The sequence below is a fragment of the Crocodylus porosus genome, unplaced genomic scaffold, assembly GCF_001723895.1.
Source record: "Crocodylus porosus isolate Cpor-Errol unplaced genomic scaffold, CroPor_comp1, whole genome shotgun sequence".
Lineage (NCBI taxonomy): Eukaryota > Metazoa > Chordata > Crocodylia > Crocodylidae > Crocodylus > Crocodylus porosus.
Window position 1 is genome coordinate 102,450,080 of NW_017728886.1, and position 16,323 is coordinate 102,466,402.

General features: G+C 42.9%; 1 protein-coding gene across 1 annotated transcript in view; it reads left to right on the top strand.

Moving 5' to 3' along the window:
• LOC109313479 (dynein heavy chain 5, axonemal-like) overlaps positions 1-16,323 on the top strand; it is a 275,004-nt gene that overhangs the window by 56,503 nt on the left and 202,178 nt on the right. Inside the window, exons 21-30 of the mRNA XM_019540081.1 lie at positions 5,005-5,212; positions 6,778-6,865; positions 6,990-7,113; positions 7,224-7,387; positions 10,916-11,008; positions 12,698-12,901; positions 13,849-13,929; positions 14,009-14,413; positions 14,578-14,696; positions 15,656-15,792. Of these exons, the coding sequence (XP_019395626.1) occupies positions 5,005-5,212; positions 6,778-6,865; positions 6,990-7,113; positions 7,224-7,387; positions 10,916-11,008; positions 12,698-12,901; positions 13,849-13,929; positions 14,009-14,413; positions 14,578-14,696; positions 15,656-15,792 (1,623 nt within the window). The remainder of the gene's footprint in view (positions 1-5,004; positions 5,213-6,777; positions 6,866-6,989; positions 7,114-7,223; positions 7,388-10,915; positions 11,009-12,697; positions 12,902-13,848; positions 13,930-14,008; positions 14,414-14,577; positions 14,697-15,655; positions 15,793-16,323) is intronic.

Consider the following 16,323-nt stretch of genomic DNA (forward strand, 5'->3'; position numbering starts at 1 on the left):
AGGCTGCACTCTGCAGGGTGGGTGGAGCCAGGGTTGCGCTGTGGATGACTGGCCCCAGGCACAGCCTGGAGCACAGGTCTGGCACAGAGTGCAGTGGAGCAGGAGCTGTGGGGGGACTGCAGTCACCCTAAAATTCCCCATATCCCCTGCTGCCAGGCCTTTCCCGATCTGGGTCTACGCACCCACCCCCATGCTCTCCCGCTGCTCGTCCAGCTGGGTGCGGCAGGGTGAAACCACAGCTTGTCCGGGAGGCACGGGGAGGCTGGAGTGGCTTCTGATGCTGTGCACCGCTTGTCTGAGGCAGCACAGTGGCACTGTCTTGTGCCTTCCCACCCCAGCTGGGTGAGTGGTGGGAGGGCATAGCCCCCACTCCCAGCACCTTCCACCTGGAGCGAGCCATGCCTACATTGTGTTCCCTTTGCCCCGGCTGGGCAAGCGGTAGAAGGGCATAGCCCACACTCCCAGCACTGCTGCACCTGCATCTTGCGCCCTCCCTGCCCTGGCTGGACAAGTGGCAGCTGGGCAGAGCCCCCACTCACTCCCAGCGCCTTCTGCCGTCCATCTGCAGCGCAGCCTGGCTCAGCCCACCCTTTCTGTGAGGGCATTGATTTGTCCCCTCCCATGCCCCTTCTCCTCCCCCTCCACCCACCACAACAGACTTGCCAGCTGGAGGCAGCTGTGTTCAGCATGGTCGAGGACTGATGCCTTTTTAGTCTGTGGCCAAATCTTTGATTGGCCCCAAATCTCTCTGAATCAATTCAGAGGTTCCTGATTTGATTCGGACCTTTTACTGGGTCTCCTGAGTTTATTCAGTTTCGGAGATTCGGCTGCCAAGTCAAATCTCCTCCAGATTGGCTACCGAAGCTTCGCACAGCCCTACTATTAAGTAGCACCCCTTGCCAGCTAATTAAAGGGCTAATCCTGCAAGCTGATGATTTTCTTTTGGTAAGTGTGGAGTGCAGTGAACTTCTATTGATTTACCATTTTTACTCGAATCTAAAATGAGTTTTTTTCTGCATTCAACTGTGGGGGGAGGGGGAGCCCATCATCTTAGATTTGAGTGCAAGCAAGGGTCATAGCTGTAGCTCCAAACCAACCCCAAATGTGGAGTCAAGGTTGCAGCCACAGATGCTGCCCCTACTCTCCACCTGCCCCCCTTCAGCCTCTGCTCCCACCAGGCTTTGCTTCCCCTCAGCTGGTTATCTTCCCATTCCAGCTCGAGTGGGGAGCAATTCAGGAGAGGTCTGTGGAGAGAGGCAGGCAGCAGGGGGGCAGGCAGGAAAGCAGGCAAGTTGTGGGGTAGAGCAGGTGCCAAGGATGCAGGCACTGTGGGGGGGGCAGGTGTTGGGGGAACAGGCAGAAGGGGTGCAATTGGGGAGGCAGTCAGCAGTGGGGCAGGGTCTATGGGCACCACCCGGGTGCCATGTGTGGGGCATACAGCTACCAGGTGAGCAGACCACTGGATCTCCTTCCTGCTTGCCCCCAGCAGTGAGAGGGGACAGAAATTTTAAGATGACCCTCCAAAAATTAGGTTCTAGACATAGAAAAATATAACAAATGTGTAACTTTTCCATATCTAAAATATAATTATTGGGGAGTCATCTTCAATTCAGTTCTCTTGGATTGAGGTAAATACAATAAGTGGATTTTAAAGTTGTCTGGAATCTTCGAGTGTTGCACAAATTAATATTTCTGGATAAAAGAGCATTTCCCTTTAATACTGCATGATTCCTGTCACTTACATCTGAGCACATTAAAAGAGTTAAGCCTGAAGATATTTCTGTAAAGCAGGCAAAAATCAGTGTCTTCCTTTTGGAGATAGAGACATGAGATGCAGATTAAGCAAATTGTCCAAGTCTATGAGAAAACTGGGATTTGAATCTAGCTCTCTGCAGAATGGGTGCCTATTCATATGCAAAGAGGCTGCTCCAATGCGATGTAATTATAATGTGTTGGTTTGATGAATCAAGGCTGCTGATGCGTGATAATTATTGCTCTCCAGCAGACTCCAGTGTCTCGTGTACTAGCGCCCCTGTACTGAAAAATAGCAGTGGGGGTGCTTTAACCAATGCTCGTTTGAAACAAGACTCCTCTCCCCCCCCCCGGCGTGAGCACATCCATGTTCAATTTCAGTCTCCAAACAAATTTAGAATATCAGAAAACTAGTTAGGTAGAATTCTTTATATTGGATGCATCCTGGGATAACTTGGGAAGTGAGGAAAAAGTGCATGTAGGATTGCTTAATTTAAATACATGCTGTTTAACATATTAAGTAGCTCATTTGTCTTTTTTTCAATTATGATGACTGTGGCGGGCCAGTAGGGGGTGCTCCTGCGTTGAGCCACCTGCCTCACTGTGCCCGACTACCTTCCAGGCTCCAAGTGCCTCCCTGGGGGTGCCTAACATCCAGCCAACCCACTTCCTGGAGCACACCTGCAAGCCTGGGGGTAGCACTGCAACCACCTAGAGTCTGGACTGATTGTGGACCTGCACCCTCTGGGAAACACAGACCTAGTGGTCCTTGAGAGTACTTGACCCACTACAAGAACTTGGGGTGCTTCCCTCAGACTGAAGCACAAATAGTGGTCTCCCTTAGTCAGCCAAACCAAGGGGACCCCAAAGCATAATCTAGACCCTCTCCCAATGAGTCTCCCACGCTAGGTACAAAGGAGAACTTTATTGGTTACAAGGAGTAGGTTTGGAATAGGGTACAAGGTAGAGCAATATTAGAGAAATCCCTTAAAGCAAACAGTGGCATGGTAGCCTTTGATCGCATATCGGAGTTACTGCAAGCTGTATATCTAGTTAGATTTCAAGTAGCTTACACACAAGTATTATCCAGAGGCAGGTGGAGATTTCCTCTGGAGTCAAGCAGTTCATTGACCATGAGTTTCAAGAGAGAGTTTCATGTGGTCCAACTTCTCTGAGAGTTCTCATTATGGCTGCTGCCTCCCTTCCTGGGCAGTCGTTAACTTATGTATACCTTATGGCCATGTGTAGACAAAGTGAGGGGCGTGCGTGCATGACACCTTAAAGTGGGCTAAATGCTTTTGCACCGCTGTAATGGTGTCGGTGTTTGCATGCCTCAGCAGCGTATTGCTCGTTAATTCCAGCCGCTGTAGGAAATTTGCCAGCGTAATGCACCTTAAATGACTTGGGGCACAGCAAACTAAAACTCCAAGGAGGAGTTTTAGTTTGTTGCTCCTACAGCTGCGGAGTGAAGCCCTGGGCTCTGTGCAGCTCCGTGGTTCTGCAGGCAGCCTGGCAGCAGCCTGGGAAAGCAGGTTCCTCCCATACCTGATTCCCTGCCCCTGAGCTTGCCTGCCTACCTGGGCTGTGCGGGGGCCTGGTGCTTCCCTCTGTGGCTGCGGTGCCCCCCAGGACTGCCCGAGCCAGGTGCCACCGCTGCCCCAGAGGGAAACACCAGGCTCACCCCCCCCCCCCCAGCCCAGGGACTGCTCTGCCTGCTGGCAGCTCTCCCTCCTCTCCCCACCAGAAAGGCAGGTAAGTCAGCGGGGTGTGTTCACAACACGGGGCTTTAATCGGCCCTAAATTGAAGCAGTGTTTTTTAAAACCCACTGCTTCAATTTAGGGCCCCCATTTTGTCTACACATGTCCTATGACCTTATTTACCTGATCCAATGAAGCCCAGCAGCTGTTGGCTACCAGTAACAAGTTTGTCAAGATCCAGTTCCCCCTGCACTGGTGATGTGGCACAATGGGATCCAGTAATTATGTCTCTTGCCATGCATGTGTAGCATGGTAGGAAGCATGATTGTTGGGATCTTGCATCAGATCCTATTTCACATTCACTTTAGCATCTATCAGGGGCCATTTGTACAGATAAATGATGACTTACAAACTCTGGAAACTGTGGGCACTTACACACCTGTGGGGAGCCTGCTCCAACACATTGGAAATCCAGCACATTGGAGAACCAGCACATAGTAATTCTCACACTCCAGCAGACTTCAGCATCTCATGTATTAGCATCCCTCCACTGAAAAACGGTGATGATTAATCAAGTCTGCTGGATCACGTAAATTGACGTGCTATGGTAGCCTCATGCATCATCTGTATCAGTGGTGCAGTGCGTCTGCATACTGAGAAAATGGCAGCAGCACGCTTTGAAATAAAACATGCTCAATGTGCTGTAGTTCAAAGTGCCATTTTCTTAGCGCGGGGATGTGCTGCACTGCCAATGTACCTGATGTGCAGGCACTTTCAGTAAGTGTGGCTCACTAATTAGAAGTCCCTGGTGCTGCATCGGGAACACATGTAAAAATGCCCTGTATGCCTATAGTGTGATATACCTTTCCTATTGGTGAGTGCATTATTGCATTAAAAGTAGGTTTTATTTATGTTTCTTTGATTTTATTTATGCTTTTTATTATGCAAATACAAAAATGTATAAAAAATGTACAGTCCTCGTCTTCCTTGTCGCTGATTTATAGGGGTGGAAAGATAAATAGAAACTGAAGAGATAGAGGAACATTCATTCTTCTTGTTCAAGACCTTGTCCTCTAAGATGGTTTAGCAGCAAGCATAAAGTCTGTAGAGGGCTCTCCTGCTCTCTTCCCAGAAAAAAATCAGAGCATAAATCTGCAAGAAGGAATTTAATAATTGAATATACTAAGAACTTCATTTGAGAAATTCCAGCCATTACATTTATAAGCTGATTGTGATGGTGGAATACTGAACTTCATTCAGAAGCTTACATTGTATATGGGACTTTTACCTGGGTGACCAAATTTATTTTTTTCCTGGGCAGCCAAGTTTATTCCCCGAGTCATTATCATCATATTTGTCTGTTCTTTTTCTTTAAAATAGTTTTAAGATTCACATTCTGGTTTTGGTTTCAGGCCTTTAATTCAGTACAGAATCATTATTAAATTAAATTCACACCTGAAAAAGCTAAATCTTTTGTATTCCAACATGTCACATATTTAAAAAGTAAAGACATGGTGCTATATTTTGTATGGTCTTTATTTTCTTGCTATTTAGTTATCAAGGAGGTATATAATTCCCTTGAAGATGTGGGCCATATAGTCAAAGAAGCATCTGACACACTGGAATGCAGAATTGAAAGAATTCTGCAGAATATGGCCAAAACTCCTCTTTTAATTCTGCCTGAAGATGAACCCATTGAAGTACCTGATTTCCTGGAGATGACACAAAAGCTTACCTTCGCAGCAGCTGGTACTCTGTCTCAGTAGGTTTAACTCTCATATAGTTTGTGGAATCTATGGGTGGAAATGGGTGTAACCTGACATCTCATTTGTGCCACCTTTAAAATATTTTTTTGGTGGCACAAATGCTAAGCATATAGATGGCATTGGGCATTTATACACATACTTTTTTCCTGCAACGTGGTAGAGATCCGCTGCTTCACTGATTAATTGAGTCTGCTCTGCACCGCGTGCAGTTGTTTAAGTAGTGAATATGCATCAGTGTGCAGAAAATGGCAGTGGTGTGCTTTTGACCTAAACCACCTCTGCTGCCATTTTCTCAGCCGAGCACTTTCTTTTCAAAGTGCCCACCAGTGCGACTTGTGCATCTGTAAAAATACCCATTACTTTTGGTTGCACCACATCGAAGGAAAATCAGTGGCTCAACAAAAGGTGGTAATAAACTCTGCCACTTTATTGTGGTGGACATAGGTGATGCGTAGAGGGGGAACGTGTCCCCCCGACGGTGCTGGTGCCCCCCTGACAGTGAGGTCTTTGACTGGTAGGGGGGCATGGAGAGCGCTTGTAGTGCCCCCTCTGAAATTGGCTCCACCGGCAGCACAGAGGTCATGCCCTGCTTGTGCGCCCCAGCCCCTCCCCCCCGATTCAGGAGGCACCAGTCGCCCATGGTGGTGAATGTCTCGCTGTTGATCTGCTGCTTTTTCTGTTCACCCAGGCCTGTGCCCTGGGTCTGGCTGAGTGGGGAAAAATGCTTCTGTGCTCAGTAGACATGAAGGTCTGGCTGGATGTGGAAAACCTCGTTCTCCTCCACTAGGCCTTGTAAAAGAATTCCTCCTGAGCATCTGCAAGTGTGGAGTGGGGAGTGCAAGTCCTCCCCCACTTCTCTTGCAGAGGGATTTCCCCACACCTGCCTGAAAATGCAGAGGAGGGGAGGGGGACCCCTCTTCAAGTACCCCCTGGCTGTGCCAGTAGGTGCATAGGGAGGTGGGGGGGAGTCCCCTGCAGAAGATTCTTCCACTCCCTAACACAGGTTGGTCTGCAAGCAGTAAGTCACTAGATGTCTCTGCAGCATGATTAGTTGTGGTACAACATGTTGCAGCACAGCTGATCATGCTTCACAAATACTTCTGTTTCTATCCTGTAACTGGTTAAATTCAGAATACTTTAGCATTTTAATCTCAGTTGTAATAAAACCTACAGTATGTTGCATCTTTGCATTGTAACTGTACTACTTAATTTTGTTTTTTTGCACTGAAGTGCAATAACTAGCTGGATAAAGCATTAGCTCACCCCTTTTAAAAATTACCAGTAATCCTCTTCTAAATTGCCATGGGATCTAGTTATACTGGATGTATAGACAACAAGGTACAGAATGGGCTGCCTGATATAGCATAATTTAACATCTCCATTTCATAGTATGCCCAAGCAATTGGAGCGAACTGAAAAGTTTACATTTGTTTATTTGCACATAGAGGCTTTTACTATAGGTTCCTCTGAAAAACAGCATTTACATGTTTTCTCTGGTTTTGGGCTTCCTTAGTTCTTTCATTGATGATTTTAATCTGATATCCTTAATGGTTCTTTGTAGACAAAGCCAGCAGGTGGAACATTCTGTGTATGAACTGATAGACATTCTTAAGCACAGGTTGAAGCCAGAAGTCAAAAGTAGTCTTCAGGTAAGATGTAAAATGTAAACAAGTAAGATTTATTTGATAAGGTGTTAACACTGCCTGTACTTCATGTATGAATGGAATTATTTGGAAACTTCTTTATTTTTTTGCTTTCTCTTTGACTCTTCAGGATACGTTTGCCTGCAAACATCCTGATGTGAAACAAAAAACACGCTGCCAGGAATGTCTGTCTTGCAGCTATTATAATCTCCTGGGGCAGCTTTGTCAGAAAAACACAGACTCTGTAGTCAAATGTAGGTTTGCATTTTTAAATATTCTTAATTTTAAGCTTTTATAAGATTTTAAAGTTCTCAGCTGTTTGTGGTCACTACAATAATTGCATATACGTATTATATTTACTTAGGCACCCAGATTTCTTTAGAAGCTCTAAAACATCGTTTACGTGTTGCCAACTCTAAATATCAGATAACCAAATTGAGAAAGGATCAAAGAGTTCCATTATTCAAAGCTGAAATTCAGTTGGCCATTCCAAATGTTGTCTTGAGACCAAGTCTTGATGAAATCCAGGTAACAGAAAAAAGAACATTACAGTAATTTCAGTAAGTTACTTTAAAATAAGTGTGTCTGTTTAAATCACATATAATGATACTAATGAGAAAAATAAGACTAAACTTAAAAATCAATGGTACATGAGGTTACATCTTGAGAGAAGAGAACTGAAGCTAACAACCAACTTGTTACAATGGCCAATAAAAACAGCACTTATACTGGTAATTATCTATAATTCTCCATTAGAACAAGGCAGATATTTCACAAGGTGTGCACAAGACAAAAGAGTTAAATTTAGTGCAAACAGTAAACACCTATTCAGCCTGCTCATTCCAGTTGTTGCTTTAGCCTATCGGTTTGCAGCAATAGCTGTAAATAAGTGTAACTACCATAGGACTGAGAGACATGAAAAATATTGCTGCCCTCTGAGGCCCAACTCAAAGAATAAACACTTGCAAAAGGCAAGAATCCTTGTGGAGGATATTTTTTATTGTGCCAGCTGTATGGTTGGTATAGACATGGGGAAGCTTTCAGGTATCACAGTACCCTTAAACAGTTACTTAATTTTAGGGGATTTTGGTTGTAGCCATGTTGGTCTAAGGATATCAACAGACAAGGTTCTTTGAGTAAGTGTGATATCTTTTATTAGACTAACTAAATAATTGAAAACAATGTTCTTTGCAAGCTTTTGGGCACAAACACCTTTCTTCAGGCATAGGGGGGGAGCCTGATGTTGTTTTGTGTTCTCCTGGATGGAATAGAAGCCAATATGCAAAATGTAGGTCTGTGAAAATGCAAATGTGTGGCAGTGAGGATCAGAGGCCATCATTGCCACACATTTGCATTTTCAGGGCTCAGGCTCCCTACCCTGCTGCTCTCCCCCAGCGCCTCCACAGCTTAGTGGGAGGGACCTGGTACAGCAGGGCCAGTCAGGGTGCTCCCTGCTCACCCAGCATAGGGTTGTGCCCCTTGCTACTGCCAGACAGACATGGGCACCTTGCCAGGTCAGTGTGGGTCTTGCAGCAGCAAACAGCTTCCCCTCCCAGTCCTGCTCTGTCCTGTTGGGCCAGGTCCTGCTCGCTGGGTTACAGAGGCCCCAGGGGAGGGCAGCAGGGTGGGGAGTCCCCGCCCACAGCGGGCAGCCTGCATCCACCCCCCACCCCCACATGGGCTCCACTCCAGCCATGCTGTCCATGGGGGAGGGGGAGCTGGGTTCCACACCCGTTCCCCATTGAGGCCACAGTAGCTGCTGCCTCCTGCAGGTGGCAGCTGGGATTCAGCTGCTGCTGTGGGGGGCAGGGGGCTGCAGACCCTGGTCCCTGGCCTCATAGCTATGGCAGCTAGAGGCCCCCTCTGGCAGGAATGGGGGAGTGGGGGACTATGGGTGGGGAGTGAGGGGCACCAGCAGGGCTGGGGGGCAGTGGGTGGGAAGGAAGGGCACCAGCAGGGCTGGGGGGTGTGGGTAGGGAATGAGGGGCACCAGCAGGGCTGGGTGGCTCTGGCTCGGGAGCGATGGGGCCTGGACCTGCATCCTGGTGTGTGTCAGTTGTCAGCTGCCCCGTTTGCTTCAGGAAGGGTCCAGTGTTGCCTTTGTTTTTTTCCGACTTCCCACATATCTGAAGAAGGACTTGTCCTTGATTCCCGTCGCCAGTTTGAGTTCGGTCTGAACCTTAGCTTTTCTGGTCCACTCCCTACAGGTGTGGGCCAGTGCTGTATAATCCTTCTTTGAGGTATTTCCCAACTTCCATCCTTTATAAGCTTCTCTTTTCAGGTTCAGGAGGTCCATGAGTTCCCTGTTGAGCCAAGGGGGTCTCCCAGCCCTTTTGCTACCTTTCCTACAGGCTGGAATGGACTTCCCTTTCGCTTTTAGGATCGCATCCTTAAGGAGTGACCACTCACTGTGGAGTCCCTTCCCTGTCAGATCATGGTCTCTCAGGGACTTGACAATCAACCTCCTGAGCTTGTGAAAGCCAGCTTTCCTAAAGTCAAGGATTTCTGCATTGCTGACAGATTTGCCAGCTTTGCGATGGATAAAGAAAGTAATCAACTCATGATTACTGTCACAAGCTTCCCTTCAATCCTCAGGTCACTCACTAAATCTTCCCATTTGGCCAGTACCAGATCCAGTAGTGTCTTACCTCTTGTTGGCCCATAGACTTCTTGAGTCAAATACAGCTCATAAGTGCAAGTGAGGAAGCTTCGCAACCGATCAGATTTGGCAGTTTGCTTTTCCCATGAGATGTCATGGTGGTTGAAGTCACCCACGGTGACCATGCACTGACAGCACGCAGCCTCTCCAGTTCCCGAGATAATTCACGGTCAAGCTCTTCCTCCTGGTTAGGAGGTCTGTAATAGACACCTACAGTTATATCCCCTTCATTATGTTTTCTCCATATGCTAACCACGGGAGTCTCAAATCAGTTGGGAGCCAGCTCTGCTTGCAGGGAAGTGTACTACTCCTTCACATAGAGAGCTACACCCCTGCCCTTTCTTGCAACATAATCCCTCCTGTACAAGATATAGCCATCAATACCTGTGGTCAGTCATAGCTGGAGTCCCACCAGGTCTCTGTTATCCCTATGAGATCATATACATTTTTGCTTAGCAGAAGGACCAGTTCCTCCTGTTTGTTTCTGAAGCTCCTGGCATTTGTGTACAGGCAGCTAAATCTGCCATTGGAAGCCCTGGGCTTCCCTGTGCTCTTAGAAGAGCTCTTAGATTTTCCATGATGAAAAACCCAAAATCAAATACCAACATTTATAGGTACTTTTAGTAAAGTGATTAAACCAAATTTACCAAATTCCTTTAAAATGGTAAATATATTAATAAAACGTTGTGTTCAGTTGATGCCTATATATAGTGGCATTTCATTTTAATAGCAGATTTTGATGTTTTTAATCAGAGATTCTGTGAAGTTTTATTATAGAACTTATAGAAGTTTTATTAAAGAACTTGCTATTTTTAAACAGAGAAAACCAGGATCCCTGCTTATCAGCAAGAAGGCCAACAGTGAAATGTAGTTTAAAAATACTATAGATAGAAAAGTTTGTAAGATGCCGTAATTTACATGGCTGGAGATGAATGTTCAGCTGTTCAGTAAATATAAAAGGGCATTTTAACACAGTTGTTAAAAGGGATTATGTTAATATTAACTGCCTTTGTTTACTCCTGTTCAAAATTGGTTATAATATAGTAATTATATCACAGTCCCCAATAAGGCTAAATTGCTATAAAAGTCCTTTAGTATCTTCAGATAAAAAATATGCTAGGATTATTAGTAAGTAGTTTAATCCATGTTAAGTTAGACAATTTTTAAACTAGTTTAAATTTATTCTGGCGTAGATAGGACCTTATGGGACACCTCTTCCTTTTACAAGTATAGGAATTATTTGTGGTACCCTGTAACATGCCACTTAGTAGAATAATTCATGGGTAAAGAAAAAAATATAAAATGTGAAAGATATGTTTTTTAACCTTGATATTAAACACTTTTTAGCTAGGTCTGACTTTTATTTATGTTGATGGTGAATGTTTTATTGTTTTCAGAATGCTGTAAACAAAGCAGTAAATATCATGTTGTCAATGGCCAAAGATATACCATTATGGAAGTTTGCTCATTTGCATCATAGGCAGCAGCAGGTAGAGTATTGTCTAAAAAAAATTAAATGTTCAAGATCTAGATTTTCTAAATTCCCTTGAAAAAGTTTTTCTTATTTAGACTTGTAGTTTTTCTTTTTTTCCTAGTGAGGTACATAGAATAATTTGATGAAATATATATTTATGGGGACACTTTACGTTAAATAATTAGTTAAATATAAGGCTATTTCAGTATGTTTCTTGAAAATGTTTTCCTTATTAAAATAGCAACACAAGTTTCAATCTGCCTTTTACAAATAATTCTTATGCATCACGGGTAATACAAACTGTAGAAGAAAACAAACATCTATGTTTTCTTAGTTAATTATGCATAATAAAACAGCATTTGTCTTCTCAAGCAAAAACTACATCTGTATTTACCCAGCAAACCTGGAATGTACTGGTTAGGTCTCTCCTGGGTCACTCGCAACAGCTGCTCTCAATGTGCCAGAGACTATGGTATCAAAAGAGGACATAGTGGGATAACCCAAAGCATTCTTACTGGTGTAAGTCTCAGTTTGGAGCATACCGGCCTGAATCTGTGGGTGTGACAAGTTCAGGAATGGCCTGGCCAGGATTCACCACCCAGAAAGTTTAGTCATGGCCTGGATCTCCTTACCTTTCAAACGGGGGGAAAAGCTGGCTCCAGTACCAGGGAAGGGAAAGAAAATGTGCTTCATTTACAATCTGCTTCTAAATTTGAACATTAACAATGTTTTAAGATTTGACTTTTAGTCTTTGATGTTTACCTTTACCTATTATTTTAGTATTCAGAGTGCTGATATGCTCAGAAAAGGGGCTTTTAAAAATCATGTTAATGTATACATCGGATCTTTTCTTTGTTGGCTTTTAGAATTATATCTGATAACCTTCAGTCACAGAAGTAACATTTTTATTGCTCTCTGCTGCTATTAGTCTTGCAGAGTTAAAACACCCCAGAGATTCAATTTCTCCTTGTGTATCACCAGGGAAGACTTGGTAACTAAGGGTGTTTATACACATACATTTTTGTGCAGAGACGCGCTAGAGATTTGGCATGTCAGAGCAGACTTGATTGTGCTCTGGACACAAGCTGGCGCACACTGCACTGCAGTGTGTGCAGTTGTATAAGGGGAGAATGCATGCCAGCATACAGAAAATGGCAGTGGTGCAGTTTTGAACTAAAGCATCTCCAGTGTGCTTTAGTTCAAAAGCAAGCTGCCTCCATTTTCTCAGAACTGACATGCATTTTACTGCTTATACAACTGCATGTGCTGCAGCACCAGGCACTTTTCGAAGTGCCCACCACTGTGGCACATGCATGTGTACAAATGCCCTTCGTTTCAAAGGGTCACTCAGTGCAACCTATATCACTTTTTATTTGAAGAAATAATTAAGTCAGTTTTCATCTCAGATTCAAGGCAGGATTCCTACGGCTGGCAATCAGGGATAAAAAGAGCCAGTAAAATTTAATTGAGAGATAATAAATGTGGAACCCCATAATGCCATTTTTACACAGACACTTTTAAGAACAGAATTATAATCCGTCAAAATGATCCAATCAGAGAGAGGTGGTTGGTTATAATTTTTTTTTTGTCTACAGTTTTTATTTACCTTCATAAATGAGATACTGTGCTTATAATTCAGTCATTCTTATTTTAGTATGCCTGGTAAAACTGCCAGACACATATTGACTTACTTATTCTATATCAGATTGAACAGGCTGCTGCCATAGATCTTGGGGATGAGAGCAAACTGGCAAAGATGGTAGCACTGAAACCTTTGGACAAACAGATCAGTGAACATAAAGATGTAAACAAAGTCATAATTCAGCTTAGCACGATAATTTCATCTCTTAAGAATGATGCTGCAAAAATTTTGAAGAGTTTTAGTAAATTCTCAAGCATCTGGAATCAGGTTAGCTACCTATTAAATATACTTTATCACTTTATTGAAAATTTACTTTTTAATGATGAAGCTGCTTTTAGTTCTATTGATAGAACTTGTGTCCTTTAGAAATTACATGATTTTGCCTGTCCTGTGCATCTTCCCCTTGTAAACATTTTCTAGGAACAATTGGTTTATTTTTCATATTACAAATAGACTAGATCTCACAATGACTTGTGATGTAGATCTTTGCACCTCCTGACTAGTGAAATCCAGTGCAGAGTAATATTAAGTTTCATAGTTTCATAGTTGGTAGGGTCGGAAGGGACCCGAGCAGATCATCAAGTCCAACCCCCTGCCATGGCAGGAAAAAGTACTGGACCCTTATTTTTCCTATAAAATTAATAGATGGCATCTTTTCCACATGTGTGCACCAAAATGATTAAGTCTCAGATATGCCCCAAATCTGTACTAGTAGTCATAAAGTATAGATAAAACATACAGGAAGAAAGGAGGCTGTTAAGCTGTTAGTCACTGACAGGTGACTGGCTATAGTTTCTTCAACTGCAAAATGATACTCTTGCTGTTGGTGGATTTTAGTCATTATGTAAGGGATGAACGGAAAAGGAAGGGAAGTAATTATTCCCAGTACAGGTTTAGCAGCTTAACTGCTGACTGGCTGACTCAATTGGCGCATTTGAAGTGGTGGCAGGCATTCTTATTTTTATCAGTTTCTTTGCATAGATACAAAAAAGTGCTTCACACAGGGAATAGGAAAAGGACAAGAAAAAGAAAAGTAAGTTAGGTCAAATAATTTATAAAATCTGAATTAAATCTTAAGCCCTTTGAGACATGGAACAAATCTTCATATGTGTTAACATAGCACCTAGCACAGTTGGGAGATCTGGAAGCTACTATAATTGAAATGTTAAATAATAACCAAAAAATAATAACCAAAAAATCTCCATTTTATCTAGGAGCCAGAAGAAAAAGTAAAAGAGTTTCTAGAAACAAATCCAGTGATGTCTGAATTCCACACTCAGCTTAGTTACTTTTCTGTAAGTACTACCTTAAACATCTCTGCTGTATGGAGAAAAATTGTAGTGCGGTAAGGATGATATTTGTTTTTATTTTTAGCTATTAGAAATCCAAATTAGAGAATTGCCAAGTCATTGTATATTGGAATCAGTGGATTTTGCAACAGAATCTTTGAAAATGGCCTTAATTCAGGAATGTCGTTTGAGACAGAGAACATTTGGATTAGCTTTAAATAAAAAATCTGCCGTAGACATGGATGAAATTTATGCATTCATTGACAATCTCAGCAAGCAATTAATCAGGCCAATCAATGATCTTGATGATGTGCGCAGCGCAATGGAAGCACTAAAGGAAATTCGTGAAGCTGAGATAAAAATAGATATAACAATTGGACCTATAGAAGAATCTTACTCTCTGTTACATAAATATGATCTGCTCTTTCAAGATGGAAATGCAGAGAGAGTTGATGGGTTGTCTTATGCATGGAAAAGCCTAAACACTCAGGTACCATATCTTTAACACTTCTCAAATTTTAAATGGAAGTTGTTCTTATTCTTATCAGTATTTTTGTGTCAAATTATTGGAAAAGAGCTAATTTATTTTAAATATTTGTTTATTTAAAATCTTCCAATTTTTTTCACTTTTATGCATGTATTTGTGCATGGCAGGCACTGAGAACTCAGGACTTATTACTTAAAGCACAACCAGCCATGAAAAAAGATTTACTGGATGGTGTTAAAAAGTTCCAGGTGGATACTGTGGAATTTTACAAAGACTATGATGATAAGTGAGTGACTTATGATGCAGTACAAAGTACACTAGTGACAGTTCTTAAGTGCTATACATATGTTTCAGGAAACAAAGAACTGTAAAAGACAAGCTTCATATTGGAAAAAATATGCAGTTTGAGGGGGAAAAAATCTAGATATGTATGACCATTAAAATGTGGTTAGATAATTATTGTCATAGGTTAATTTCTTATAACAGTAATTTCAATGGAGGTTTCAAGTATGAAATTGCAAAAGTGTTATTACGTTTGGAAAAAAAGAAGAATCAGCCAACATAATCTCAAGAAAAAACTTTTTAAGAAACTGAATCTAAATGAAACTTGATGTCTGTACTTTAGATATGTAAGTTTTGATTTTTGGAGTGGCCCTGGTCTTGAAAACCTTCCTTCAAAGGAAGCAAGTGACAGATTAAAAATCTTAATTTTAAGTTTATGAGTAGCTCTTCCAAAGTTAAAGCATAAAGCCTTCTGGAACATGCTTCTCAGTGCACTGGGCCATGCACGCACGCAGATTTTAATTTAGGTCTAAAATTAATAAACCCATATTTTAATTGCTGTATTTTGTTCCCTTTACCAATTGTTGATTTCTTTTTTCTGAGTTATGTTTGCTCTCTCTCCCGTTTTCAGTAGAAGTGGGAATTTTATTACAGTATATTTTTAAAACAATAAAAAATAATGTGAAATAATGAAGAAAAATAAAATATTAGATTTTGTGGGTTTGTAGCAACGCAATATGCTAGATAACATAATGAATGTTTTCACCACAATATAGTTTTGAATCAAGAAGAACAAGGCATCTGATGTCAAGGCATAAAAGTTATTCCTCGGGGAAAAAATATTTTACAAGTATTTGGTAGTGTTCCGAGCAGGGGGATTTTCCATTAAAACAATTGTTCTGTTGCACTTTCTTGGGAAAACTGATGTCTGTACTTCAGATATGTATGCTTTGGTTTTCACAGTGGCCCTGGTGTGGAAAACCTTCCCCCACAGGAAGCAAGCGACAGATTACAAATCTTCCAAGCCAAGTTTGATGAACTATGGAGGAAGTACATCACTTTTTCTGGTGGGGAAGAATTATTTGGTCTTTCTGTCACAGGTAAAAATGTCATAACTGGAATTCAATACCACTGCAAAATAATATTAGTCAAGAATTAATGGGATTGCTGTCTTTCTAGTAGCTTTGTCCATAAATGTTGGATTATTATGAAATGCCTTCAACAGCATATTCTTCTGGAGTTTGTTTTTGTAATATAGACAGTATGACTACCTCTGACAGAGGCCTATCTTCTGCCACTGCTGGCAAGAGGGGGTGCTGCAGCTGCTGCCACTGTGGCACAACGCCGACAGGTGAGCCTGGAACCGGCGCAGGGCTCAGGCTGGCAGTGGGGGCAGGTTACAAGCTGGTGCTGAGCATGGGAAAAGCAGCCCCTTGCCTGCCTGTGGCTAGTGCTCCGCACTGCAGCCGCTTGCACCCCATGTGAGGCTGCCTGCTCAGGACAGCCCTGTGCAGGCTGCAAGCGGCTGCAGCAGGGAGCGCCGGCCACAGGGTGGGGGAGGGGCCACTTTTCCCCAAGCTGCTTTTCCCTGGGCTCCTTCTCTGCCTGGGGTCCTCCCCTGCCCTCCCCCC